This window comes from Cebidichthys violaceus, unplaced genomic scaffold, assembly GCF_023349555.1.
Source record: "Cebidichthys violaceus isolate CVI_PGR_0920_01 unplaced genomic scaffold, fCebVio1.0.p SCAF_4, whole genome shotgun sequence".
Lineage (NCBI taxonomy): Eukaryota > Metazoa > Chordata > Actinopteri > Perciformes > Stichaeidae > Cebidichthys > Cebidichthys violaceus.
The window spans coordinates 15,633,359-15,660,526 of NW_027176594.1; the positions used below are offsets into that span (position 1 = coordinate 15,633,359).

Consider the following 27,168-nt stretch of genomic DNA (forward strand, 5'->3'; position numbering starts at 1 on the left):
CAAATTATGTATTCACCATTTATCAGTAAACCCTTTGAACTCTCAATGAAGGGTTCCTTATTGAAAAGTGGTATCTGAAAGGACTACATTATTGAATATTAGACAGTGTAGTAATTTACCATATAATTACTACAACTCAACATCATGCACACACGAGACAACCTCTGAGGCAGTGATGGAGAGCTGGGAGACGGAGTTCCTCGAAACCCGTGAGCGGGAGGGGCTGGTGATCCCCTCCCTCACAGCCGGCCAAATCTCTCCCTGCCTCCCTTCTCTCCCTCTCCCTCTCCCCACACCCTCTCTTTCCAGCTCTCTCTCTCTCGCCCCCGTGCTTGGAGGGACGCATGCGGCTGGAGCAGAGTGCCGAAGTCTCCTGGAGCTGAACCGAGTAACGTCCCAACGCAGACGGTCTGTGTGTTACTCCCCCCCCCACCCCACCCCCGCGCCCCTTTCCCTTTGAGGCGTCCTGTCGGCACGCGCCAGGGAAAAGCAGACGGCTGTCCCCCGTGCGTGCCAGGTATCATGACGCACCAAAAATAAATTGGGCAACTGCTCGGACTTCTCTCTTTGCCATGTGGCGGTGCCCACGTTGTTTTAGTCGACTTTCACCGGCTCCCCTACGGAGCAGCCATATGAGACTCCGTGCGCCATCTAGTCCGGGTTGTCATCTCTGTGCTACGTCTCATGTTGTCGGCAGTGTCTGATGATGTCATTATTTCTTTCAGATGGATCTGCGCTCTGCCGCCGCTGCTGATGCGTCGTCGTCGCATCTCTCGAGGTGACAAGACTCGCTCTGCAAACGTGCGTCCCCCATGCAGCCGCTTCACAAACTTGGACCTCTGCCTCTCTGTTCGTGGCGAGCAAAAATACGCCCAGGCTCCTCTCCAGCTCCTGCACTAACCTCTGTCACATGCTGACTTAACGATGAGGCGGACGGTGGCGTGAGACTGCTAAGGGTCTTCACAGCCCAGAACTATTACTAAACTATCACCAAATCAACTTTTTCCTCCGCTGGTGAAAATTTGTTTGCCCGTTCTATGTGGAAGCGCGCTGGGAATAACTGGAGTGCGCACACCTTTTTAATTTATCTGCGTCTATTATTTCACCTGGACTGACCCGCCCGTCCAAAAGCCAAGACAGGTCCGACTCGGAGGGATGCGCAAGCGAGCGCGATGCTCTGCTTTCTTACCTGCTTGTCGTTGCTAACATAGGGACCGAAAAAATGGGATTGTGAACTATGTGGAGTCGCTCCTGAGGACCGAGTCGCTGCTCTCCGCGGGTGTATGGAGAAGAGCAGTCCGAGGATGGCGGGCGTAACCCGGGAGGCGCTCGTGAACTCCTCTCCGGCGGTGGCGTCCAACGCGGAGGGCGAAGAGATCGAGGTTTTGGAGAGCACCGACGTTCTCCCCGTGGCTCCAGAGGACGTAAGTCTACACGCAGTACAGAGGGACCTCAAGTGCACTGTTACCCTTTTCACATTTTTGTAAAATTACGCAGCACGACACCCACTTTCTTTCACGCTGTAGGGTCTACGTTTGATTTTATGGAGCAGAACGTCAAAGCATGAGCCAGAAATTAAGTTGAGAAGGTTATTTATTGTAAATGTCACGGCATAACTGGAGATTGAGGGATTTAAAATACTGTGATAAGGAGAGCAGTCACCGAAGACACACATCACATCCTTTCTAGGAATACACTCACACAAGCGGCCACTCTTGCTCCATTAGTTGTCTCAAATTCAAATACCCCCTATAAGAAGCCCCATTCACATAATGATCCACCCTTTGTTGCTTTATTATCTTTTGTTGTGGCTCATTGAAAACAATGATCAGATAATCACAGCATGTGATCTCTACACTGCAATTAAAGGGAAGTCCTTTTGGCCAACACTTATCATTGCCAAACAGATGTTGCTCTCCAACTTGGCACCTGTCTCCTGAGATTTTTTGTTTTTTTTGCCTTTCTGTCTCTTCCTCTCACTCTCTCCTTCTTTTCCTTTCTCTTTCCTCATCTCAGCAATGGAAGTCTCTGTTTGACAAGGTATGTACTGCAAGCTATACCGCGGCTTGAATCACTCACCATTTGCATGTTTTTTTGACTCTTTTTTGGACTGTGTTTGACCTCCGTTATTAGCTTGAACCAACGCAAATGTGTTGACCAGATGAAACACTGCACACATGCTTAAAGGTCATGAAACATGGGGAAGATTTTGGACCAAACTGAGACGCACTATCGCACCACAGATTTACAGATTTTGTCCATGTATCATGGCCTTGCCATTGTAATTATGCTGTAACACTGGCTTTATTATTAGTGGAAGTGACTTAAACCTGCACTGGGGAATTTTCCACATTGGCACCAAGAGGTAGCTGTCAGAATTTCTTTTTCTACTTCAGCACCCAGAAATCATGTATCGCAGTGTTAAACTTCACACAGCTCGCTCACGTTTGGCATCCTCGCTGATCCGTGCAGCTTCGAACATCCCAAAAGACCTCATGCTGCTGAATACAGACATGATGTCGAGCGCTCACTGCCCGTCTGTGTGTTTTTGCATCACTGATTCTTTTTGATTCGTCTCTCTCTGTTGGTAAACATACCCGGCACGGGAATTTAATTTGACTAAATGAGGCGAAACGACAAGATCTCAGCTGGAGGAGACGCCGCAGTCGTCTCTCCTTCAGCCCCGGTTTGTGATTCAGCCAGATCAGACAAATGTATTTTTAGATCAAAATCTTGCCTGGTGCAGCTTTAAATCCTTTCGCCTGCTGGGTGACAATCACGGCATAACATGTAAGCGAGCCGCGGCTTTGTCAAACCAACCTCCTGCAGGGACGAGAGCTTCAGAGGAGCGGGGAGCACCCTGGAGGCTGCTCACATTGACCCTGATAATGCAATTGGGGTGATACATAATCCTATATGCATTGATCCATCGCTCAGACCGATCTTGTAAGAAACACACGCAGACACACACTCACACACGTACACACATTGATAAGGCCAGGAAACCCCAGGAGAAGAGAAACACAGACTGTCTGATCATGCATGCAGCATGTTCGACTGACAGACGGCAAACGGGCCCCTACTATCACACACACACACACACACACACACACACACACACACACACACACACACACACACACACACACACACGGCCACCACTCTGTGGGGCTGTCGCAGCACCTGCCCGGCCTGGGGCCCCCTACTTTCTGAGGGGGGGGGATTGTGTGTGTGTGTGTGTGTGTGTGTGTGTGTGTGTGTGCGCAGCGGGTTAGTGGGAATGTTTAGGGTTGAATCAGAGGCTCGTGTCAGGCTCACTCTTTCGGGGAGGGACTGAGGTCCCATGGGATTATGTAAAAGGCTAGCAGGGGTGTGTGGTGTGTGAGTGTGTATGTGTTTGTGTGTGGGCGGGTGTATTAGTAATGGAGCATATTCTATGGACAGGCAGTACGTGGGCCTCTCAATCGGCTGTCTTTATGCGTGCGGCACGGCTTTGAATTTCCTCAAGTGGACATCGCTTTAAAAAACACCAAAAAAAAAATGTGGGTTTGTCCAAATGGCGAGGTCGCTGCCAGGTCTGGCAGCAACAAATGTCCTTTCACTCTTTTGTTCTGCTTCGCTCCTTCTTCCTCACAATGAGTTGCACCATTTGTCAATGGGATGACCTCCGAGACCCTCAGCTTCTGTGACGCGACTAAGGAAGAGAAATGATGGGCCACTAAAGACGAGGAAAACGCAGGATTTTGAAACCAGTCCGTCAAACCTGTGTCTCTGCATGAGAGACAAAAGACAACGTCTGCATAGAAAACAGAGCAAGGGTCTAGACTGTTACTTGTCTCATGCAAAGATACAACGTGCCTCTATGCATCTAAGTCCAGCGTACGTATAGTTCAAGAATAACATTTTGTAGACTACATTTTGGCCGTCAGAATTGACCCTTTGTGCAAAGTAGTGTCTTTCATTCATACACTGCTCTTTATGGTTACCCAAACTTCTCATAATCCACAGTTTGACTTCCTAGCTAGTGGCTGTTACTTCAAATAAAATGTTCCAGTGAGTGTAATACACTGGCAAAATAAGATGTCCCGAGATGAAGACAATGATGCATCTCTTGTGGCATCCCTGCCTCGTCAAATGCAGAGCGCATTCATTTCTGTCCATCCCATCGGGGATGTTTACACAGCAGAGGAAAGACAGGATCATTTTCCCTCCCTTCCCATCCTTTTTTCGTTTTGTTCGGACTCCGACTTTCCTCAGTCGTCTTTAAAGCAGTTTGTGCTGCGTACAACAGTCTTCCCATCGTATCACTTTTACCGGCCCCTGTGTGGACTCGGTACATACAGCTATCGGTTTCTGGATCGCAGGCCGTCGTGGGCTGGAATCAAAGTGCTGCGTCGCTCTGTTCGCTTTCCCCTTCACTCCTCTTTCCTGTCCCCGGAGAGGATTTTGTTGCTGTATAAGTGCTTCCCTCCTCTGCGCGCAGGAAGTAAGAGAGCAAACCTCAGAATGCTTTGATTCGTGTTGCCCATCGCCTGAAACAAACATGAGGACCGAACACAGACAGAGACAGTCTAATGAAGCGGAGGAGATGCTGTTGGGAGGATAGCTGCTGCACTGCCCTCTCTCTCTCCCTCATAGTCAAGTCCCTGCCTCTACCTGTCCTCTAGTCACACACACACACACACACACACACACACACACACACACACACACACACACACACACACACACACATTCGTTCATGTTGCTTTTATGTCTCTGCAGTATGTTTTTGGGTTGTCCGTCTGTCCGTCTGTCAATCCTCATGAACGCAATATCTCAGGAACGCTTCATTGTGTTTTTGGCCATAACTCATATGAAGTGAAATCATATGCCTATTATAACGTCTAAGAGCATGTGAAATGATGAAGTGTTAGATAGACATGTATGTAAACTGGAACATGACGGTAAATCTTTTTTTTTTATTTCTTGGGACTTGAGGATTTAACCACAGTTCATGTCCAGGATTTATCTGTTGTATTATTTCTGTTTAGATCAGAACCCCGAAATGGACCAAAACCATTTGTTTTGCCTGTCAGATGTAAAAAGTGGAATATGGAGAGCCTCTCTGTCTTCTAGTTGTCCTAGCACAGTCAGTGATTCTGTATGAGGTCGATTATGATGGGCTACACGTACAGCACAGACTTACTATGTTTTTTATCTAAGGGGACTGGGAATGTCCCAGTGCTTGTAAACCCTGAGATTGGAAGTCCCCATGTGTACAGACTGGAAACCTGGCTCAACTCAAAGTAGATGCAGCACTTATAGAGACAGTATGTATACAAACTGTGGACTGTATATAAGCGTATTTTTCTTTCCAATGGAAACAGATTTTCCGTGTCGTCTTTGTAAGCAGAGATTTGTGTCTTGTTGTAATAGAAGACTAAAAGCGGTAACAGTAAACAGTAACATTTCTTTGATTCTGGACTTTGCGTCTGTGTGTGTGTGTGTGTGTGTGTGTGTGTGTGTGTGAGAGAGAAAGCGATCCGTACGTGTGTCCACAGTTACCTTTTGTGCTGACAGCCTGCTCCCAATGGCATGTTGAAATGCCCCAGGCACGTGCCCCAAGGAGCTTAGTGATTAAACACTTTCACATGGCTGCATACTTTCCATGGAAGTGTCTCCCCCTTCATTTTCTTCCTTGGTGGCATAACAAAGCTTCTGAATGCGAGTTATGATCCCAAAACTCACTCAAACCACAAATATAAGTCTTTCAGATCTTTCAGGAATGTCGTCTAGCCAGAGGGACGTACTGTGTGCCACGTGGTACATGATTTATGATCGTCGTCACTTAGCAACTAAAATAATGACAGTGAGCGCTGGTGTTAGAAAAAGCTAACATCATTAATTAAAACAAGCAGAAATTCAATGGTGGGGAAGCCACCTGTTCCCTGTGTCTGTCGTGCTTTGCGATGAGCTTGTTAGCCAGACATTCAGTGGTCATGCCCGAGAGAAGAGGAAGGTCCTTATTTAAAGTTGTTTTGTCTGACAGTGCCGTCTCGCCTCATCGTCCCCCCGGTGCACGACACAGCTGGCCTCCTTCTCAGTGTCTTTTTTCTTTGAGTACACTTCAAATGAATGACCCACCACCAAGGTAACAGGCACTTAATGGATGAGGATCCCTCAGCTGCGTTTACCGGTGCATGCGGGGATAGCATGACTCGCCACGCCCTGTCAGTTCCACCCACATTAAAAGCAAAAAGAGGCTTAGACAATGAGATCATAACAGCGGTCACTGCAGTAATAGAGGCTGTAGATGCAGCTGTTATGCTTTAAGCATAGGTGATGTTTTCCTTTAAGTTTCAGGTGCATTGGCTCAAAGACTATAGAAGGGTAGGATTTCTAGATATCTGAGATGAGGTCAACTAATAGAAAAGAATGTTATTCTGATCGTGTGACTGAAATATTTCCTGTCCACCCTTTTTTTGTCTCTTAAGCAAGTAAGTTCTATTTTTGCTTCAGTTGGCCTCCTCTTAGGGTTTCTTTCCTCTATAGTGTGTAGATGCCTCTGTCTTTTTCCTTTTTTACCCATACATCTTTGGTATACTGATATGCGTGTCACGCTAATTGCCATCGACACATACACAGATGGTGGGGTCACGGTCTGCCGACCTGCTCGTCTAACTCCACAGCGGTGATTGACACCAGCTGAGTCTTGGAGATAACTCAACCACGTTGTCTTGATTCAGGATTGTGAAAAGTAGTTGACGGCGGCAAACTGCGCGCCGCCCGACGCTATTGAAAAGCGGCGGGGGACTCTGTGGCGATGAAATAACAGACGGAGCCTCAAACATTTTCATTGAGAGATTTAATCAGAGCTCATCTTTCCCCGCTCCTCTGCCTCTCTCCGCTTGCTGGGCTCAAAATAGATTTCCTTAATGAAAGGCACAGTTCCAGTTGGCGGAGTGTGAAAACAGTCTCTGCTTTTATGCAGAGGTAAAAATAGCGGCTGCTGCCTGCATGTCGATCTGTAAATGGGAGAAAGAAGACGTGCAAGTTTACCCATAATTGGCATACAGTGGCATGAAATCGAATGTGCCTCTTTTGATAATTGATCGCCGTGATCTGGCAACCTCCATGTGCTTTGTGTGTGCACATACGGTATGTTTGCGCCTGCCACGCCTAAAAACGTTAATCTATTACTAAAGGTCAGGGGAGGAGAGTTGTAGTGACAGCACACAACAGCCGCTGAACAAGCCTGTGTGTGCGTGCTGCCTTTTAGGGCCAGTGGGAATTGTGATGGGGCTCCCTCGCACAAATTAGCCCTGATTTGTCTGCTTTCTACCTTCTCTTTCAACTCTGTCTCTCACTTATTACCTCTCTCTTTCTCTCTCTCATCTTTTTGTTCTGAAGTCCCCATCAGCGTTGAGTGGACGACGCTGCAGATGTGAAGAGGCTTCGGTCTCAGTCTGCGCATCGATGCTTTCATCTCTTTTGATTAGCTCTGTTAAAGGTTTGCCACACGCTAGTTCATTAGTTGTGTAACAACGACACAAAAACATCAAATCAGGGTTTAATCAAGGACCGTAGAGTGTTTTTCGGCGAAGTTACATCTTGTGTGTCTGTGTCACTTCTGGCTGTAACCTAATTGTGTTTGAAAAGAGTTTCATGTTTGAAACTGATTGAGGCCTTATTGTTCTGGTCCTGGTTAAGCTGCAGTTAAAGAGGCCGGCTGAAGTGTTTCCAGGTCTTCCTCCAAACTTCTGTCCTGTCCTCTGCTGCTCTCCATCTCATTTATATGTTTTTCTGTGTTTTTATTATCAGACAGATGAACGAGTATCTGATGTGCTGGCTACCTGGTAACCAGGTGAACATTTATCCCTGAGCTGGCGCAATCAAATCACTGTTTTATGAGAGCAAAGTCATCTGACGTCATAGATACAGCTAAAAGACAACTGTGCTGTGAGGGACAGCTATGTTGACATTTAAAATGAGAGTTCATAGAGAGGGTTTTAAGTGTTTCTGCTACATGGCCCATGACAATCCCAGAGCATGCGTACAGCATTGTTTGTGGAATAACGCAGATTTAGTGTGGACAGAAGGCCACAGTGGGGGAAAAGGATGTCTTCAGGTCTAATCAGGAGTTAGTACGCTCAAAACAAATTAATTCGCACAATGTTTTGTTTGACCCAACAGAAGTGAAAAGTGCTTAGAAATGCTCCAAACGTCCAAACTTGAAGGCAGGTTTGAAAGCCGTTCTGCCATAAGAGAGTGGCGAAACGTGTTAACCATCGAAATATGGGAATAATGGCGCACACTCCACTCTCAGACCATCTGTACTTGAAAGCACTTGTAGTGTTAGACTTGAAAAGATGCAAAGCAGTTGAGTTAAGAATGGGAAAAAAATAGAAGCTTGAGAGGGAAGTTTAATCTCTGCTTATTTTCTCAACTCTGCACACCTGGCCAATCGTTGCATGAAGTGGTGATTGTTGGATTGTTTCGGAAAGTTCCCCTTAGTTGGAACTATGGAGAGGCGCGAGGGTATAGAGGGGGTTTATTGGGGAGGCAGTGCCAGACTGTATCATTAGGTTGTTTATTATGGGTCTGTATATGGCAGCAAGACTACCTTTGTTCAGGGTAGGTTAGAGAATGACTTCCTGAACTTCAACGTACCAATCAACCAGCACTGTTAAAACAGCTTCCTATTTCAGCCCTTCTCTCTGATCCCCCAGGGATCAAAGACACGTGGCAGGTCCATTTGTTCCTGATGGCTGAAACTGTAATACCTTCCCAGAGGTTATAGTTACGGAGCCGTTGACAGAGTGCTGGTTGCGGCCCATCACATCAACGTGCGCGTGGTTGTATGTGTGTGTGACAGACTTGTCGGCCTGTTCTTCTTTGTTTTTTCAGAGGTTCGAGGGTCCTGTGTGGAGCACAAAATGGAAAATATTTGTTTTTTGTCACAGAGCTTGAAGTCACCATGGGAATGTTCACCGAGTAAGATCCTGGAAAACACACACACACACACACACACACACACGCACACATGCACACGCGCATACATATTTTGAGAGTCATTCCTATGCCATAAGCAGTTCAGGTCCGCAGTGAAGCCTGGCAGGTGCACTGCTGACACAGGTACAATAACCCTGTGTTTGCTGTGTGCACCTGTGTGTGTGTGTGTGTGTGTGTGCTTGTGTTAACTGATTTCTGCCTCTTCAGTCAAGCGCTGCCCATTAGGGAATGTTCCACACCGAGCGTACAACTCAGCCAACTCTTTCACTGTCCCATTGGAAGAACAGTTAAGTCTTCACCGAGACAGATGGCAACGTTGTCGACCACCACAAACGAAAGCTGACAACTACCAGCGCAGATGTTTGTGCCTGTGTGTGCTGGATTTATGATGCCGGCAACACTTTTTGGATCTCCAAATTGTTCGCCAGCTCTCAGATCATTTTTTCCTTTCTATGTGCTTAGCTGTCCGTGAAGCACTGTTCAAACAACGACGTCTCCCTGTTTGTTCCTCGTTCTCCTCCGCTCCCTGGAGAGCTTACAGTGAAGTCATGGCAGGCTGCGGTGTAGACAATGCAATCCGAGACACTCGTAATTCAAAGGTAATGAAATTTTTCGCGGCTCTGTCGACGCCCACGCCAAACCTGTAGGTAGAACGTTTAGTTTGTGGTTCAAAGCCACTGTTCTCTCCGGATTCACTCTGCTCATTTTCTAAAAACTTTTTTCTTTTTCGTTTAGTAGCATTTTTTCCCCTAAAAATCTGTGCAATATCACCTCTTTAAAGACATCAGGTACAACCCAGTGCGTATTCTCTCATTTGTCCTTCCTCTGTGTTGCCTTTTCTGGTTTGTGTACAAAACAACGTCCCAGAAGCTTAAAGCTTTCCCTGCAAAGCAGTGTCTCTTTACTTGACATCTCACTTACAGGAATAAAAACAATTTCCACATTTGGAAAGCAGGTGGGGGTCCCAGTCAGCGTTGGGCCTATGATAGACTGTGATAATCACCTTTCCTCCCATAGCAGTCGCTCGGTCTATGCAGCCCTGCGCCAGATTCCTCTGTCTGACGAGCACTGTAAGATTGCTCAGATAAATCAAGCATGCAAGTGGCTTCCCCCAGACTCTGTGGTTGTCCCAGTTCCAAGACCAGAGTCCTGAAAGAAAGACAGTAGGACCGGGGTAACATGATCTGTTTTAGTAATCCAGGTGAAGATGCATTTATTTTGGTTTGTTTACGCTGCAGTGATTGCTTTTTATTCAAAGTGGCATTATTCTCACTTTTATTTAAAAAAAACAAACCTGAATTGAAAGATCCAGGTGTATTATCTGAGCTATTTTCCAGGACAGTAAAGCTGGGGTTTGGCCTGTTGATCAAAAGTATTCAGCTATTCTCGGATGCCCTGGCTGTTTTGCTGTTGTCATGGCAACCCGTCCCGGCCCAGCCCGGCAGGCTCAGCAGATGCCCAAGGTGAGGGACAGTGCTTAGCTTTCACCCAGATCTCCGTTCCCGTCCTGTCCCCTCCGTGTCGTCTTACAGGGCACCGCTTCCAAAGCCTGCCAGCAGGGCCAAAGTGCTGAGGTGGCTGACTGTGACAAGGAGAAACCACATCACACTAAAAAAAAAACTGACCAATAGGAAATATAGCCATTTATGACCCTTTACTCCCCGGTGACTTTGTAGCAGTGTTGTCGCTGACTGCTGGTGTGTTTTCACAAAGAGGTAAATGAATCATGACTGCAGAGCACATGCTGCTCATTGGCAACATGGAATTATTCAGTGTAGAAAAACTTGGCCAGATGTCTTTGATGTATGTGATTCAGTGACGAAGGCTCATGCCAAAAAAAAAGGTAAACGCACAAATTAGGTCACAGATGGCGTCGGCCCCACTGATAATAAAATGTACTCACGTTTACTTTGAACTCTGTGACGATTCTGTGATCCCCTTTTCTGAAGCACATTCATAGACTTGATTATATAGACACATTATTATTATTTTGTTTTCATCATATAAAGAGTTTAACCTCTTGTATCACATGATGATACACATAAATACTGATGTCTTCTGTGCAGAGATTAGTCTAGTTAGGAGGTGATAAGTCACTGTGTAGGATATTGTCACATGTCTTCGTCAAATATATTGTGACACATTTCATGATTGAGCTGGAGGAAAATCCTGGGTTTGGTTCTTGAAAATGAATACTAAAGGCCTGAAATCTGAAAAAAGGATGCTCTCAACCAACTTCTTCTTTTCAAATACCGGTTCCAGTAACTCAACTTCAACTGATCTGAGACCAGAGTTCTGTTATTCCTAATTTAACAATCAGTTTACCTCACTGTGACCTCACAGGCTGTAACTCAAGAATTTATATGCCATTTAGGACAGTTTCAGTAAATGTTTAGCAGGATGAAATGATGAAGTGGTGACATTTTGGACACATTGATGTGTCTGCAACTTGATTGGCTGGCAGAGGCATACAACCGCGAGGCGGTAATTCTAATCAGTCATTTTCATGTAGGTAAAATGAGACCAGGGATTTCTTTGGAACTCAAAACTGCGCCTGTGGTCCGCCATCACTGTCTAAATGTAACTATTAGAGAAACCACAATTTTATGATTACATTTTCAAAGGAACTATGTAATGTGGGTTGGTCATCAAGCAGATCTGGCCCGTTCAGATCGAGCACCCCTACTTTAAAGTAAGTCATTCTTAGTATGGTGTGGCTTTCCCGCTTTCTCAGAAATGTATTATGTCTTTCCGAATTAACATTTACTACAGTATCCATAGCTTTTCCCAGATATTGTTTCGAAGATGAACGGTGGGAGATCTTTTGGGAGTTTTTGCAACTTCAATTTGTCTCTGCTGCATCTGAACCAAGTTAGCCAGGTTACATAAATCAAGCTCTATCTCTAAACTTGCTCTGAAACTATCTTAGTTCCTTGATGTTGTGGCCAGCAGCAATGCCTCTGCACTTTGAGCAGATTACTCTGCCCAGCCCCTTGGAGATCTGTTATTATCATTTTGTGCTATGGGGCCATAAAAACTGTAATTTATTGCACCAATTTGGAGGTTTCTCAAGAACCTCCCCATTAGCTGTTGAATTCCCACTTGCTGTATGTATGCTGCTGTTGAACTGTTTTGAATACCAACAGTAACTCGACTGACATGTAGGATGTGGCGAGTGTTAACAACTGGTGTGCTATCCTAATTTTGTAACAGTGCATTTGGAAGGCTTTCAGTGTGTGGATCTATCCCAAATCCTTAGATAACATGACAAAGAATTTGTCATGTTATCTCCACATGTGGCTGTGATTGAATCCCAGTGTGTACCTGACGCATTTAGTCTCACTAATATTTACAGCTGTCTACTTGGAAGTGTGAAAACAGGGCCAAGGAGAGCCTTTAGGCTGTCCTGTCCAGTGACAACATTATCGCCCTGACAGTGTCGCTGTGTCTAATAGAAATCATCTCAGCATTTCAGGGGCGAACAGGGGGGAATTCTTATCGCTGGGTTTACCGCAGCCACAGTTGCAGATGCAGCGGCTCATCGGGGTGCCTGTCAGGGTCTGGCACTGAGGGTGTCGTTATGATAAGAATTATCTCCTTCTGGGGACCAGCTGCCAAGGTTGTGATAAATTACAGTTCTATTACAGGTGTAGTACGATCACTTTTATAGCAGAGCCCTTCCTAAATAAAGTTAACTTTTTTAACGGGGTATATGTAACAGTGTTTATGTTGGTGTCATAGACTGTGTAGAAGAAGTGGACGCAGTCACCGTGACGTCAGCCGTTGGTTTGTGGACTACAGGTGCGACGCTTCGAGTTCGATATTTTGGCTTTCGCCATCTCGGTTTTTGGAACCAGAAATGAAACGACAGGGTGGAGCTAAGTACAACCAAATGCTGAAGAAGACATTTTTAGGCCAAAAATGTTACAATTAACTTTCATAAACTGAAAATACACTGTGAAAGAGATAAAATGTTAAGACAAAAACACAGACAACTCAAAGACCGGACAACGTTGTGGTAACAGCCTGTTAATCATAAGGTAGCCCAGGTAAATGACCATAGCTTAATAAATGGACATCATGCTGTATTGAAGAACACTCTAAACTAGCTATTGACCATAAACAATGAGTGACTCTATTCACATATGGTCTCAATCGGATATTACACAGACTTACACTATTATATTGCACTAGGGATCTGATTCAGACTGATGAGACATTTGCATTCTTGCGTACAGCTCCTCCTGGTAACTTCTAGATAATTTCAGGGTTGCAGTGCGTGTGTGAAGAGGGCTACACAGACAGTGGTATTAACCTCCTCATCTAACTCTCAGCAAGAAAGCAAATGAGCGTATTTCTCAAAATGACGAACTGTTACTTTAAATCAAAGGAAAAAGCACTCAGGTCCAAAATCGGAAAGAAACTTGTGAGTCTTGAATAAACAGAGCACATTTGTTATTTTCATATTAATTGGCAGTAACCTCTTCATGCAAGAAAAATAAGAAAATGATCTCTTTGTAAATAGTTGAATTCTTCTTCATGATTTTCATGGAGTGGTGAATCTCTTGTCTGCTGCACGAAGGCATTATTATATCTGTCTGACCTCTTTAGGGCCCTAAAGTGCCTTTCCTGGAAGTTTTTTTCTTCTTACTTCAGTAATGCAGTTTGAAAGAACTCTTCTCTCACCTTAAAAGGAAAGGGGAGTCTGTTATAGAGAGAGCAGGGACTGTTTCTTGCCCACTGACCTCTGAGGATTATGGGAATAGGATTATAAAGTAGAGGGTGCCCTAGTGGGGCTTTCCACCACCACCAAGGATCAGGAGACAGCTGACCGCCTGATTGTTGTAGATTAATAAAAGCTCCTACTTGAAGAATTGCCCCCAAAACAGTCCAGGAAGTGAAGTGTTAGTGGTGACAGAGGGCATTTGTCACTTATACTGCTGTAATATGTCCTTTTCTCCCCCACAGCCTTATCCATCTGGTAGGGGAGGGGTTCTGGTTGAAGATTGACAGACAGTTTGAAAGGTCCCACCCGACCCAGATGGCAACCTTGAAAATGTTACAGACGGCCCCCCGGTCCTCAACCCCAGCCTCGCTCAGCTCCCCCTTTTTTCGTGCCTTTTCTTCTTCGGATTTGAAGAAAATAAGTCGGGGGGGGGGGGCGTCCCCTCAAGGCAGCCCCAGCGTCGGGTCCATTTGCCAGCTATTAGAGATCATAAATCTCTACGTTGAATGGAAGCGCTGCCATCAGTGGTGCCGGGTTTTGATGGTGTTATAGGGGTGGGGTGGGGGGTGGGGGGGGGATTGACCTCGGGGCAGGCCTGGAGCAGAAGAAGGGACTGAATGGGAGAGAAAGAAAGCCTGTTAAACAAATGTTTCTCCCTTCTTTTTGTTCCCCTTCTTATTCGGTGAAGAGCTGCTGAATGCATGCAGGAGTGAAGGGATGTTTAGTAGAGGGTTGGGCCTGTGGTTAATGAGGGGTTCTCACCTCAGTGTAAATGGGAGGTTTTGGGAGAAAAGGTCACCAATCTCCATCTATGTCTCTGTGGTGACCTGCCTGTGCCCTGTGCTTGATGCTCCATCACAGCTTTATGTGTATTTGACAGGTCTGTCAGAGTTTTTTTTTTTACTTCTGTGCCTTTTGGCAAATAGGTCTCATGTTTGTGTCTCGGTGAGAGCGGCGTTAATAGCTACAGTGCTTCGAGCTTTCCCCTCCTGCTGGGTGTTTGCATGTGTTGGATTCAAGTCTTGTTTGTGTGTGTTACTGCATGTTTGCGTGTTTGGTTGTGTCTTCATAAATGCTTCTGTCCAGCGTGAATGCTTTCACAAGCAGCGACAGGGGGTTAAGTGTTTATTTGAACACACGCTGGAGTCTGCTGAGGGCCGATGGACGGTCTGCTGCAATCCCCTCCGCTTCTGGAGACATCTGGGGGGCAATACAGCCCGTTCTCTACCCCTCTCATTTAGTCTGTCTCTCCCTCCAGCTTTTAAACTATCAACCTGTCTGTTTTGCTCCATCTCGCCACCAAACCGTGTCCACACTAATGTAGATCATTTTGTCCTCTCCTTCCCCCTTAGACTTCTGGCTTTAAAATTGAGCTTTTTAAAATTATTTCTGAAATGAAGTGTTCAAGTAGAAAACTTTGAACTATACAAATATACAGTGGCAGACATAAAGTATTTCTAAAGAAACCAGTTCTAAAAACTTCTGCAGATTCCACGCGGCATGATCGTCTAGTGCAGTTTTTCTTTATTTGGTCAGCATTTATGGTAGAGAGAGTTGGAAGTTGTTACAGTTCTTCTATAGTGATAGTACAGTAATGTGCTTTGGTCACCTTTTTGTACCAAAGCTGAGTAGTGTCGGATTGGGTCAGATAACACATGTTGACCTGTTAACACTGAGGGACATACTGTAAGTCACAGCGACAGTGGCCTTGGGTCTACGTGGAGCAAGCTAAAGCCGACAACCAGCACTGCAGGACTTTGATAGCATCTAGAACTCTGTGTGATTAACAATCTTCCTGCTTTATATTGCAGCATTTGTCAAAATAAAAGCCCTGATGATATTATGATTGCATCTTGTCTCCTTAGAAACCTGAGTGCCTCTCCGTCTGGGATGGCATTAAACCTGCAGGATTTTAAACTTCAGGGACCAAGTTTGTAGAGGGCAAGTAGGCTCTGTGCAATCAAGTGTGTGTGTGTGTGTGTGTGTGTGTGTGTGTGTGTGTGTATGTTAGTGAATGTTAAGGGTTGAGGCAGAGAAGGAGAACAGGGTTGGCGAGTTGGTGTGCTGGTGTAATAGATGTCAGTGGCTGCGAGCTGCTGTGATACGGTGGGAATTAGCAGAGGTGTCGATGGGCCGGAGGCAGAACATGCTGCTGGTTGATCGAGCGTATTGATACGCCGTTGCCTGGAAACATTTCATTTGGATTAAGCTGCACCGAGGTGGTATCATGGAAGATAGTTTTCTGATGCTTTCGTAGGCAGTTCTTCTTCTTTTTTATTCAACCTTAATTAGTCAAGAGAGATGAAGAGGATGGCAGCATTATTCACAACAATGGGCAGGGCCGGTTGCAGGGAAAGGAAAGGTTGCACATTTCGCACCCTCAGCAGAAACTAATATTACATGAGGTTTGCAAAGACCCGCTGAACACAAGTTACACAGCATATCAGCTCCACAGACACCATTCAAACCTTAGGTGTCCATGACAAAGGAAGAAGAGCTAACTTGAAATAACGAATACTGGCTGCTTTGATTTCACCGAAAGCTTTGAAGGGAATGTGACACTGATCATTGACTCGGTGAGATTGTCTGCCATGCACAGATGGACTTAAATGATGACTCTGAGATCTATCTTTCTGATGTCTAGCTGATTCAAGGTTTCATTTATATGGTCTGAAGTGGATCTTATCTTGAAGGGTTAACCTTATTAAAATCCCCCTGTTCTGTTGAGATTTCCTCAATGATCAAGGTGACATGGGGAAATGTACTTGTAGACAGGCGGCAGTGTTTGCTTAAGGTGAAGCAGCTCCTGTGGTTTGGATGTAATTACCTGTTGGATCAGGGTTTTGCAAATGAAACAACTGTGAAGCTGCTTTAGTCTTGGTATATATATATAGTCCATGTGAGTCTGCATGCTTGTGTGCTGTGTCTACATGCTTCGGGTCCAGCACTGTGAGGGGATCAGATGCCCAGGGATTGAGAGTAATACCTTAGTGTCTGACACCTATCTACATATCAAACCCTATCTGTGTATTTACTCCAGATGCGCATTCACCCACTAAAGACATCTTCGCACCGACCAACGTTGCCTGGTTACAGGCCAGTTGGCAAGGAAACTGGTGATGGTCCGTGCTAATTTGCGACGGCCTCAGACGACATTGTGTGTGTGTGTGTGTGTATGTGTGTGTGTGTGTGTGTGTGTGTGTGTGTGTGTGTGTGTGTGTTTGTGTGTGTGAGATAAATGAGGGCTTCTAATCTGTCAAGCAAGACAGGTGACCCAGCTTGATTAGCCCAGACAGTCACAAAGTCAGTCATCCCTGCAGCCGCCATGAAACGTGCTTCTCTGTGATAGAACATTACATTACATTACATTACAGTCATTTAGCAGACGCTTTTATCCAAAGCGACTTACAATAAGTGCATTCAACATTGGTAATCAAAAGAACTACTAGTCACCAGAAGTCATAAGTACATTTCCTTTCCCAAACAAGCATCTAAGAGCATGAAGCAGAGCATAACTCAGAGCCAAAGTACAGGGCAGAAACAAGAAAAACAGTTAGTGCTATAAGTAATACGAATACAATAAGTGCAACAAGCTAGGATGAAAACAATAAGTGCTAAGTGGAAGGCTCAGGGTAGCACTTCCTGAAGAGGTGGGTTTTCAGCCTGCGCCGAAAGATGGGCAGCGACTCCGCTGTCCTGACGTCAGTGGGAAGTTCATTCCACCACTGTGGGGCCAGGACCGAAAACAGCCGTGACCGGGTCGATCGGCCGCCAGGACCTCTGAGTGACGGGGCAACCAATCGCCCCGAGGCAGCAGAGCGAAGTGGTCGGGCGGGGGTGTAAGGCTTGACCATGGCCTTGAGATAGGAAGGAGCTGTTCCTTTCACTGCCCTGTAGGCTAGCACCAGAGTCTTAAACTGGATGCGAGCTCTTACAGGTAGCCAGTGTAGAGAACAGAGAAAGGAAGTTGTGTGGGAGAACTTGGGGCGATTGAACACCAGGCGAGCTGCGGCTTTCTGGACAAGCTCCAGAGGTCTGATGGCCGACGCCGGGGCTCCGGAAGACCAATTCTCGACGGTCTGAAATCTGCGTTAGTTATACTGACTGAAAGAGCAATTTAGGTGACTTTTGCAACAAAAATCTTAACTATTGGCAGGAGCTATATGGAATTCTGACAGGAAATATTTGACTTTTTTTTAATTTATGTGTATATGTGCAATGTTTGTCGGCACTGAATTTGCTTTTCCTTGCTATACAGTGTTTTACGGTACAGGACTGACGTTAAAAGAAAACTATGTTAGTTGTTGCATGTAGAAATGCATCACAGGGCAACAGATGCATGATCTGAAGATTCATTTTGATCTCTGAATATGGGCTGTGTGTACTCAGAGTTATCCATTTTATGATGGAGAGGATGGAGGAAAATAAAAGTACATATGTGAGAGAATGCAATTACTTGTGGCAGACCATGTGCATTTCCCATCACAGAGGACAGGAGAGCATTGGAGAAAGGGAAGAATAGGAAATGAAAGAAGAACGAGGCGGGAAAGGGAGGATGAGGAAAATAAAGAAAGTAGAAGAAGAGAGACGAGGTACTGTGGCTAGCAGTGCCTGCCAGTCACTTCTCTCTGCACCTGCTGATAAGATTAATCTGAGTGAATATGGCTCCACCAGTAATGCCATGCACTTGAAATTTCAATTATTTTCGGACCGATATCATAACTTTGACTTGGTATAATTTGCAGGTCCAGATAAGAGCAGCTGCTCTGCAGAGAGAACTTTAGCCTCACTGCAGGAAGGAGCTGGATTTGATTCTTATTCTTCCCGGAGAATTTTTTTTTCTCTCCATGTATTCACATGGTTTTCCTCTCATTTCCCCAAAATATGAACAATTCTCTTAATTACCTAGATATCAATAGAAGTGTGAATCTCTGGAAAACTTCCCTTAGGCCTTCAACAACCCTTTCCAAATCCTTGAGATGAATTTAAACATAAAGGCTTTGAGGATGTATTCAGTTCCTGGACTTCCAGACCACTTAGGAAGAAAACAGCATATTTTTAAGTTTGATGTATACTAGAGTATATTTGAGCGTTCTTTTTTTTAAATGACCACAATGGCTGAAGAGATGAGAGTCTAAACTCCATAGTAGGCTACTATGTCTACACCGTGCTAAGATAAAAGGTCAATGGAGATCATATTACTTTAAAGCATATTTACATTACATTACAGTCATTTAGCCGACGCTTTTATCCAAAGCGACTTACAATTCAGTATCTATCTACACCGTAGACACAGCTACATGAGCAATTATGGGGTTAAGTGTCTTGCTCAAGGACACATTGACATGAGCTGGGAATTGAACTGCCGACTCTCTGATTGAAAGGCGGCCCTTTCACCACTTAGCCACGATCACCATTTAACCAATAAGAAACTAATAACAAAGTTAGTTGTTGTTGCTGCCTTGCACAGTAAGCCAATATAGTAGGTGGATCAAAGGTAGGAAATATAGAATATGATGGAATCCATTACAATAACCTGCCATAAAAGCTTATAATGCAAAATATGTTTTGACAATCTGTCAGAGAGATGGGTATTTACATCTGTGGTCATTTTTCTGGCTGTAGTTTGTGGTGTTCTATTATTGTCTTTCTAGTGTTTTGCCCCTTATCCTTTTTTCCCTTCCAACCTTTCTATTTAAAAATGACAAACAACACTTCACAATTATCACCTGCTTGTGATTAATCCTCATCTTTTGTCTCTCTTCCTCTTCCTGTGTCTCCTCACACTTCAAAGCAGAGTGGATTTGGTCTGCTCCCTGTAATAATTAGCTCCTCGCACAATAAGCCGGGGAAATAACAAGTTCAAGTGTGCAGTCTTTGCAACACTTGCCCCCTCAGTCTTTTCAGTCGTGTCCTGGGGACACTGCTTGTATTCAAACATGAGTAACGAGGGAGAGAAGAAGAGTGGGTGAGAAATTGTGGAGGTGCTGCTGTTTAATGAAAGTGGGTTATAATAGAGTGCCGTGCTGGGACAAGGGAGGCCCTCTCTCAGCTTGTTGATCTTGCTGATGTATGCTTTGTCAGATTGTTGCTTAATTGACTCGGCAGCTGAAGGCAATGCTATCAAAGGCAGTAATTTCACCTGCCAGCAGCTCTGGTTTATTTCTGTCCAGCAAGCTATGCTGATTTATTTCAGCAAAGTCTGGGTATTTCATTAAATACTGCTAAAGCACATACTGCATGCATCATTATGGTATGTTATTACAGAGCCGGTTTCTGGCCAATGTGGTGCCCTAGGCCATATTTTAGCTGGTGCCCCATTGCATCGCAGCCAGTTCCACCACCAGTTATTGTGTTTATACGCTCACACAGAAACTGCTCAGATTTATGTCTTTGAGATTGAGCTACGCAGATCACAATGTATTTCTCAAAATTATGTTGTAGGTTATCCCCCAAACACTTGAAACACCTGATAGTTTTTCTAACTTTCCCCAAATGATCTTGAGGTGGGAGTAACTGAAGTTAACTCTAGTTATGTATTAAATTAGCGAACGTTACTATCGTCCAAAGTAATCTAGCAGCAACAGTAACTATACTATGCAATAGAAACTGTATAGCTATATCACATTACCTCAGTCTTTTCCCCATTTTTCATGGACAGTGTCACTTGCTCACGTTCACCAGTTGGCAGGTGATTAGCTGAACCATCTGTCAATGGAACTCCTACCGAAGCCAGGGAGAAGAACAAAAGCACCTTTTCCAACGAGAAAAGCTTTCAGTGCCGTTTCTTTCAATGAAGGAATACTCTTCACTTCTAATATAACTGATGCCTTTGCAGCACCCACGCTAACCTCTTCAGAAGTTGCTATTGTTGTTTTGAACAGTCGCCTCTCCGTGTCGTCTTTGGATGGATTGTCCTCTTAGCATTGGCCTATGCCGCCTATGATTTGGGCTACCTGCGTGTTATTTTGTCTCATACGTATAAGTATGACATTAACACAATTAAAAGAAGATGATACATCAACAGGACAGCCATTGTTGAATAGCAGCTTCCAGTCCCAAAATGTCAAGTATTGATATTTTGTCGTTCCCTTGTTCTAATTTCAATTGTCTCATGTGCTTTTAAATCCTATGCCCCTGCTTTGTTTCTCTCACTATATCCTCCCTGTGTCCTGCTGACTCCACCACTTCTCTTCCTCTGTTCTCCCTCAAGTCCTCCCTTCCCTTTCCTTACTTGTCGGTGGCCTTGGCCCTAGCCTCAGTGTCTAGGTGTTGTTTATGGCAGCATTAACAGGCAATGCTGTGGCATTTTGGGGGCTATTAGAAGTCTTGTCGAGGCATTAGTCATGTCTCTGAAGTGTGACGTGGGTAGAGCACTGGCTGGGCCAGCGAGGGGGCTGTGACATGCATGGCGAGCTGATCTTTATGCGAGCCAGACGGCTGACCTTTTCCTGCAGAATCCTCCGCGACGGGAGAGGTGATGTCTGGGTAATTAATGGTGTGAAACCTCGACGGCTCATCACATCCCTCCCCACTGCAACCCGTCCCGCTCTGCAGTCTCTGTGTCACTGTCAAGTGACACCAGTGGGAGGACTGAATGGGACGAGCGGGGAGGTTTGGAATCATCCCATCTGAAGGGAATTTGTTCCCAGCTGAGATGCAGGCAAAGTTCAATTTGAAGGCTTTGATGATAATAAAATGGAAAAGAGGAAGGAGAATCTGAGTGACAGCCGGACCAAAAAGGGTCTCTGTGTCACACAAGTCAACTTGAGCTGATTGTTTTTCATCAGTGCAGACGGAGGGGTTCCTATGGGATTTAAAAGAAGACAAACGCACATGTAGAACAATTAGAAGAACAATTTGTATTGTTAGATGCTGCAACATTCCTGCATCTTTACTTCTCCTCCTCTGAACAGTATTGCTTTTGTCTGAGTAACTCTGAATTCTGTCTCTGTCAGAGAACAATGAAACAGCCCACTGGCTACTGGCTGGTACCCCCTCAGCATCAGTGCCTGCCCGAGCTTGGAGCTGTCAGGTCAGACACAGACTGTGGTAGAGATTAGACTTGCTCATGTCAGATGGACCTCTGTGAGCGCGGTGCTTTGTTCTTACAAACTGCACTGCTGGTTTACGTGTTTATTTGTGTGTGTGTGCAAGGCTCCACATCCCTCTCAGTTTATACAAGTTGCTATTCACAAAAGAATTATCTGTATATTATGTGAACCATACTTGAACAGGATGTTCATTTGACGGCTAAGTATGTACGTACTAAAGGAAATACATGGGAAAACACACAGCGTAGGCAGGGTTGCCAAAAATGCCAAAACAATAGAAAATCTCATCTTCTTTTTCTTCTTTCTTTGGTTTGGTAAACAGCTAAATTGTGCATTACAGCAACCATCCGGTAAGGAGTGGCACAGACAAAGCTCAGTTCTCAGTTTTGTCTCAGCAGGTTAGACCGTTGCTGATTATGACAACGTAATCAGTGTAGACATTCTTCGCATTAACATTTGTCTTCTTCTGTTTCCATCCGAATAAGTATAAAATAGTTCAATCTTGGCTTATAAACGATTGCTTTGATGCTATAACATGTTGAATTTAGCAGGCACAGTGCATGCTAACATTTGCTTATCATCACTGAACAACACACTACAGCTGAGGCTGATGGGAATGGCATTAGCTTTGTTCTCTAACCAAAATATTGGGTGAAACAACCTGATGATGTCATTCCAAAAAAACTTCCAGTAGCTATTGAGACATTTGACTGAAAACCACAAACATCAACCTCATGGTGGCACTAAAGCGAACGTTTTTATGATGTATCACCTGGGAACCATGAATGGGAACATTTTGTGCCAAACAATCTAGTGAATTGTCATAAAGATCCATCCTATGGGCACCACAGATATCTGTACCAAATTTCTTGGCAATCCATCCAATAGTTGGAAAGACATTTTAATACAAAACTCAAATTTCAGTCTCTCTGTGGTGCTGGGGATAAAGTCAGAGGGTTACTTAAGTCATTTGGATATAACCTGTGAGGACAATGGATGTTTGTACAAACTGTTATGGCAATCCATCAAATAGTTATTGATTTCATATTTCAGTCTGGACCAAAGTGGTGGACTGACTGACAGATGTCAATAGAGAAGATAGATAGATAGAAAAAGAGGTATTTTTAAATTCAGCCATCTTCGTGTGCTCATGACCACTCTCTCTTAAAAACCCACGCCACACAAACCCCCTCACTGACGTGAGGATTTTCATCCATGATGTCTCACTGCCCCACTGTATTGACTGTGTGTCAGCTGTCAGTCTGTTTGACCTTTCACCTCTCCATCACTGCCCTGACCCTCCCATTCAGAGCCTCTGCCTGCCGACAAGCTGTTGACTCTACTCAACCCGGACCAGTCTCCTAAATGAGACCAGGTCTAGGCCACTCCGCCGGGGGCCGACAATAAGCCCCAAAACCACAGAGCATCTCCCATCTTACGGTGACCAATAGCACTGATAATGTTCTCTTTCTCTTTCAGCTAATGTAACAAAAAGTGTGTGTGTGTGTGTGTGTGTGTGTGTGTGTGTGTGTGTGTGTGTGTGTGTGAGAGAGAAAGAGATAGAGATAAAGGTAAGAAAGATATCACACAGGAAAACCCCTCTGGTGTTAAGGGCATGGTCTGAAAAGCCTGATTAACATGAGAAGTTGAGTGTGTTTCCATTCTACCTGCTTTGTCGGAGCGTGTCTAAGTGTGTGTGTGTGTGTGTGTGTGTGTGTGTGTGTGTGTGTGTGTGTGTGAGTGTGAGTGATGGCCAGTGAATGAGGTGCCCCTGCTCTTGCCTGTCCTCCCTGATGCTTCAGTGTAATTAACGGGGAGACTAACGAGCTTCTCCCCCTCTAACGAGGCTGGCTTTTTATTAGAACTGCTAATTGCTCCATATCCAGGGAATACTCTGGCTTTGTGTTCAGGAAGCTACGGGAAGCAGAGTAACTGTGTATGATGGTTGTGTGTGTGTCTGAATGTCTACAGTTTATGCTGATACTCTCAAGTGCATACCCACAACAATAGAGGACTATACGAGAAGAGGTCATTTGTAAAGACTGTATTTAAACAGGCACCTACATACATAATTGTGTGCATGTGTATAACAGTATATACTGTAAATGTGTTTGCCTTTTTACATGTCTCACATGGCTCAAGTTAACAGGAGAGTGTCATAGAGATGTCAATCAAGTGCAGTCTGAACGTGGTCCTTTAGTCCTGAAGGCTAATCATGCCAAAGTGGAAACACCTGTGCAGTTGTACCATGGGGGTGTAGTAGCTTTTTATAGACAGCAGACATTTTTCACCTGTCACAGCAAAAACAGATTTAGTTAACAGCGTCTCGGTTGCATCAAGTGTCCCGGTAAGCCATGCCAGTGAGCCATCACGCACAATACAGTCCAGGACCCTGAAACTTGTTTTTTTCCTGCTATTAAGATGCAGAATGTCTGCTGTGAAAAAGATCTATTAGTCAATGAAATTAAGATTACACCCTGTTGATCAGTGATTGTAGATGATTATCCATGATAGAATGGATACAACAAAAGATGCTACTTTCACCATCTGCTGGCTTATTAGAAGACATTTTGTGGAGTTGACATGTGAATGTACAGTATGTTTGTGTGTGTGTGTGTGTGTGTGTGTGTGTGTGTGTGTGTGTGTGTGTGTGTGTGTGTTGACTCCTCTAACTAAGCTGAGTTTATACCCGGACTTCATAGCTCTAGTTAGTTAACCATCATGCTCCACTGTTTCCTTTACTTCCCCTAACCAAGGCTCTAACGTCCCAGTTGTAATTATGGTCAGAAATACCTATTGAGTTTTGCATGCAAAATTTGAGTCGCAATCTGAACCGCCTGCAGTCCAGTTGTAGTGGGAAAGCCATTATAAGAGTAAGACACTACCAGGTCATTAAATGGGCTGTTATAATGTCTACCACAGGCAATACGTCTGTCTTGGCTAGTCTGGCTTCATGCACTATAACATGCAATGCACTATCACGTCATACAGTAGCAACACTTCAAATTAGAGGCTTGCAATTGTACAGGAATGAATTGAAAAAGGGTCAATATGGAAAAAGAGCCTTAATATCTAGATAATCCAATAGCTGGTTTTGTCTGTAGGTCAGCAGATCGAGCAGGTAGAGGGTGTTTTTTCTGCACCGCCCTTATAATAGCAGGAACTCAGTGGTGCACACTGTCTGACTCAGTGGGGGGGATTGGAAGTAATTATACTGCTGTACGCTGACTGGATTTTTGCCATTGCAGTTATTTAACTGTAAGACAGGCAGTAATAATATTCAGATATCCAATCATATAGAAATACATTTTTTCAGCTTAATACCCCAAATGACAGTATGGAGCATTAAGTAAATATATGAGATGGGCACAGCTATGTAGAATCCTACATTTATGTTGACTGTGTTTTTCAGACATGCGACGTAGTAACTAAGAACATAGGGATGTTTTTTATGGATTGACACATATAGTTTATACTGTACATATACACAGTAGTACTTCTATGATGCTTGTTAATATGAAACAATGCTGCCATAACTATGCAGTCTCCTGCATCTTAAAGACAGTGTTTATTTTTGGCCTTTTGCCCTCACAACCACCCACAGTATGTGCTTGCACACACACACACACACACACACACACACACACACACACACACACACACACACACACACACACACACAGACAGAAACACAAAATGCTTTCCTCAATTTACTCCTTTGTCCTCTATCCCACTATCGTTATGGTCATACAGTAACTCAAGGACTATTGGAGCTCCTGTTTCTTTGGTTACACGTTATTGCACCCTCGCACCTTGCTGATTGGTCATTCATGCCCGCTATGCCGCATCAGCCTGGAGGAGGCTATTATCAAAAAATGTGAAGTCTTTGCTGATGCCTCGGGAGGCAGCCATGTGTTGCATTTCTTGCAGTGTCTTTATTGCTTCTGAGGCAGGTCACACATGTTACGGTGCTGAATGACTTCTTCATGCCCGTTACTGCATGATCCTGTGCGGCTGTATTAGTTTCCCGTGTCGAATGAGACGACTTTATAGGGGATGGATGACTTAAGTTTGCTTCCCTGTCAGTCTGTTTCACTGCATTTCTGTGAAGGGTAAGAGTGAGTGACAGGATGACTCTCAGCAAAGGTCTTCATACCAGTTCAAAGCCAACAGTTTGTGATTACATGGTACAGTTTGAGCTGTTTCCCACAGAGCTCCCAGGGTGCACCCTGTCTGAAATGTTGATGATGTTATCAAAAGGTTTTTTTTGGGATCTGCTCTCTGCTGGTGTGGCATTAATTAGTTTATTGTCAGCAATGCAGCTACCGATATGTAAAAAAAAAAAAAAAAAAAGAGTACATGGAAGCAAGTATCCACTTCTGAGATGTTACACTGGACAGATATATATAATAGTAATATATAATAATAGAGATATATAAATAAAAAAACGTATATGAGTGTAAAATGTCGTCCTACTGCTGAGCGATTATCCTGCAGCACTGTCAGCTCTTTAGTACGTGTTCGGTGTATGTGTGATGTAGGTGTAAGAGGATTTGAGTGTGTCCGCCGGCTTGCTGTTAGTAAACCAGGATCGGAATGAGTTACTCACTGTCTCGCTGAACTAACTCTGGACTTGTCTTTGTCTTACTGTTCCAGACAGCAGTTCATCTGCAGCTCTAAACCCCTGGACAGTGACCCATAATAGTGTGGGTCAAATGTGAAAGGTCACTGAAAGTACCAGAGGTCAGAGAAAAGTTCATCACAAAATCTCAAATCACCTCCTGCCAAGCCTTTCTCCTTTTCTTATTTTTTAGGGGATTTGACCAGCAGGTTTAACGCCAAAAAAAACCAAGTTAATGACTTGAGATAAACATCCTGTAATCAACCTCTTAGGTACAGCAGAGTACTTCTCTGGTTTTGCTTTTTTTTTTGTCACTGACTGAATGGAGCCAGTTGAGATCCTTAAAAGATTCAACAGCAGTAAGAGAAAGTGAGATTTTTGTATTGTTTTTACAGTACTTGGTCAGAAATGGTCAGAAAGTATGATATCCACTTACTTTTTAAAAAAGATCTTGTGATTGCTCCGTCTTTCACCCCGCAGGCTAGATTTAATCAAAGTTGTTTTGAGTATTTTTTTCACTGTAGCCTTTTGTATATTTTATGTTGGCCCAGGCTCCAACATTTCTCCAGGCTCTCATGTGCAAACTGCAGTATTCAGAAAAAACTCTGGCCCTTACAAACCTCTACTTCCTTAATATTCAGCTTTATGAAAATGAAGCTGAAGACAAAAAGCCTTGCATTGTGTCCAATATGCACCCCCTCCCCACCGCCCAGAACAACCCTCCTTACTCCCTACTTCCTGCTCCCTCTGCTGTTTTTCTCCTCCGCACTGAC

General features: G+C 44.5%; 1 protein-coding gene across 2 annotated transcripts in view; it reads left to right on the plus strand.

Annotated features, from left to right (window-relative positions):
* The first annotated feature begins 594 nt into the window (after positions 1 to 594).
* Positions 595 to 27,168, plus strand: part of rhbdl3 (rhomboid, veinlet-like 3 (Drosophila)) — a 50,224-nt gene continuing 23,650 nt past the window's right edge. The window contains exons 1-2 of one of the 2 annotated variants that reach the window (XM_068727558.1): positions 595 to 1,424; positions 2,017 to 2,040. In XM_068727558.1, the coding sequence (XP_068583659.1) occupies positions 1,284 to 1,424; positions 2,017 to 2,040 (165 nt within the window). In that variant the 5' untranslated portion in view covers positions 595 to 1,283. The remainder of the gene's footprint in view (positions 1,425 to 2,016; positions 2,041 to 27,168) is intronic. The other variant, XM_068727559.1, reaches the window with a different exon arrangement.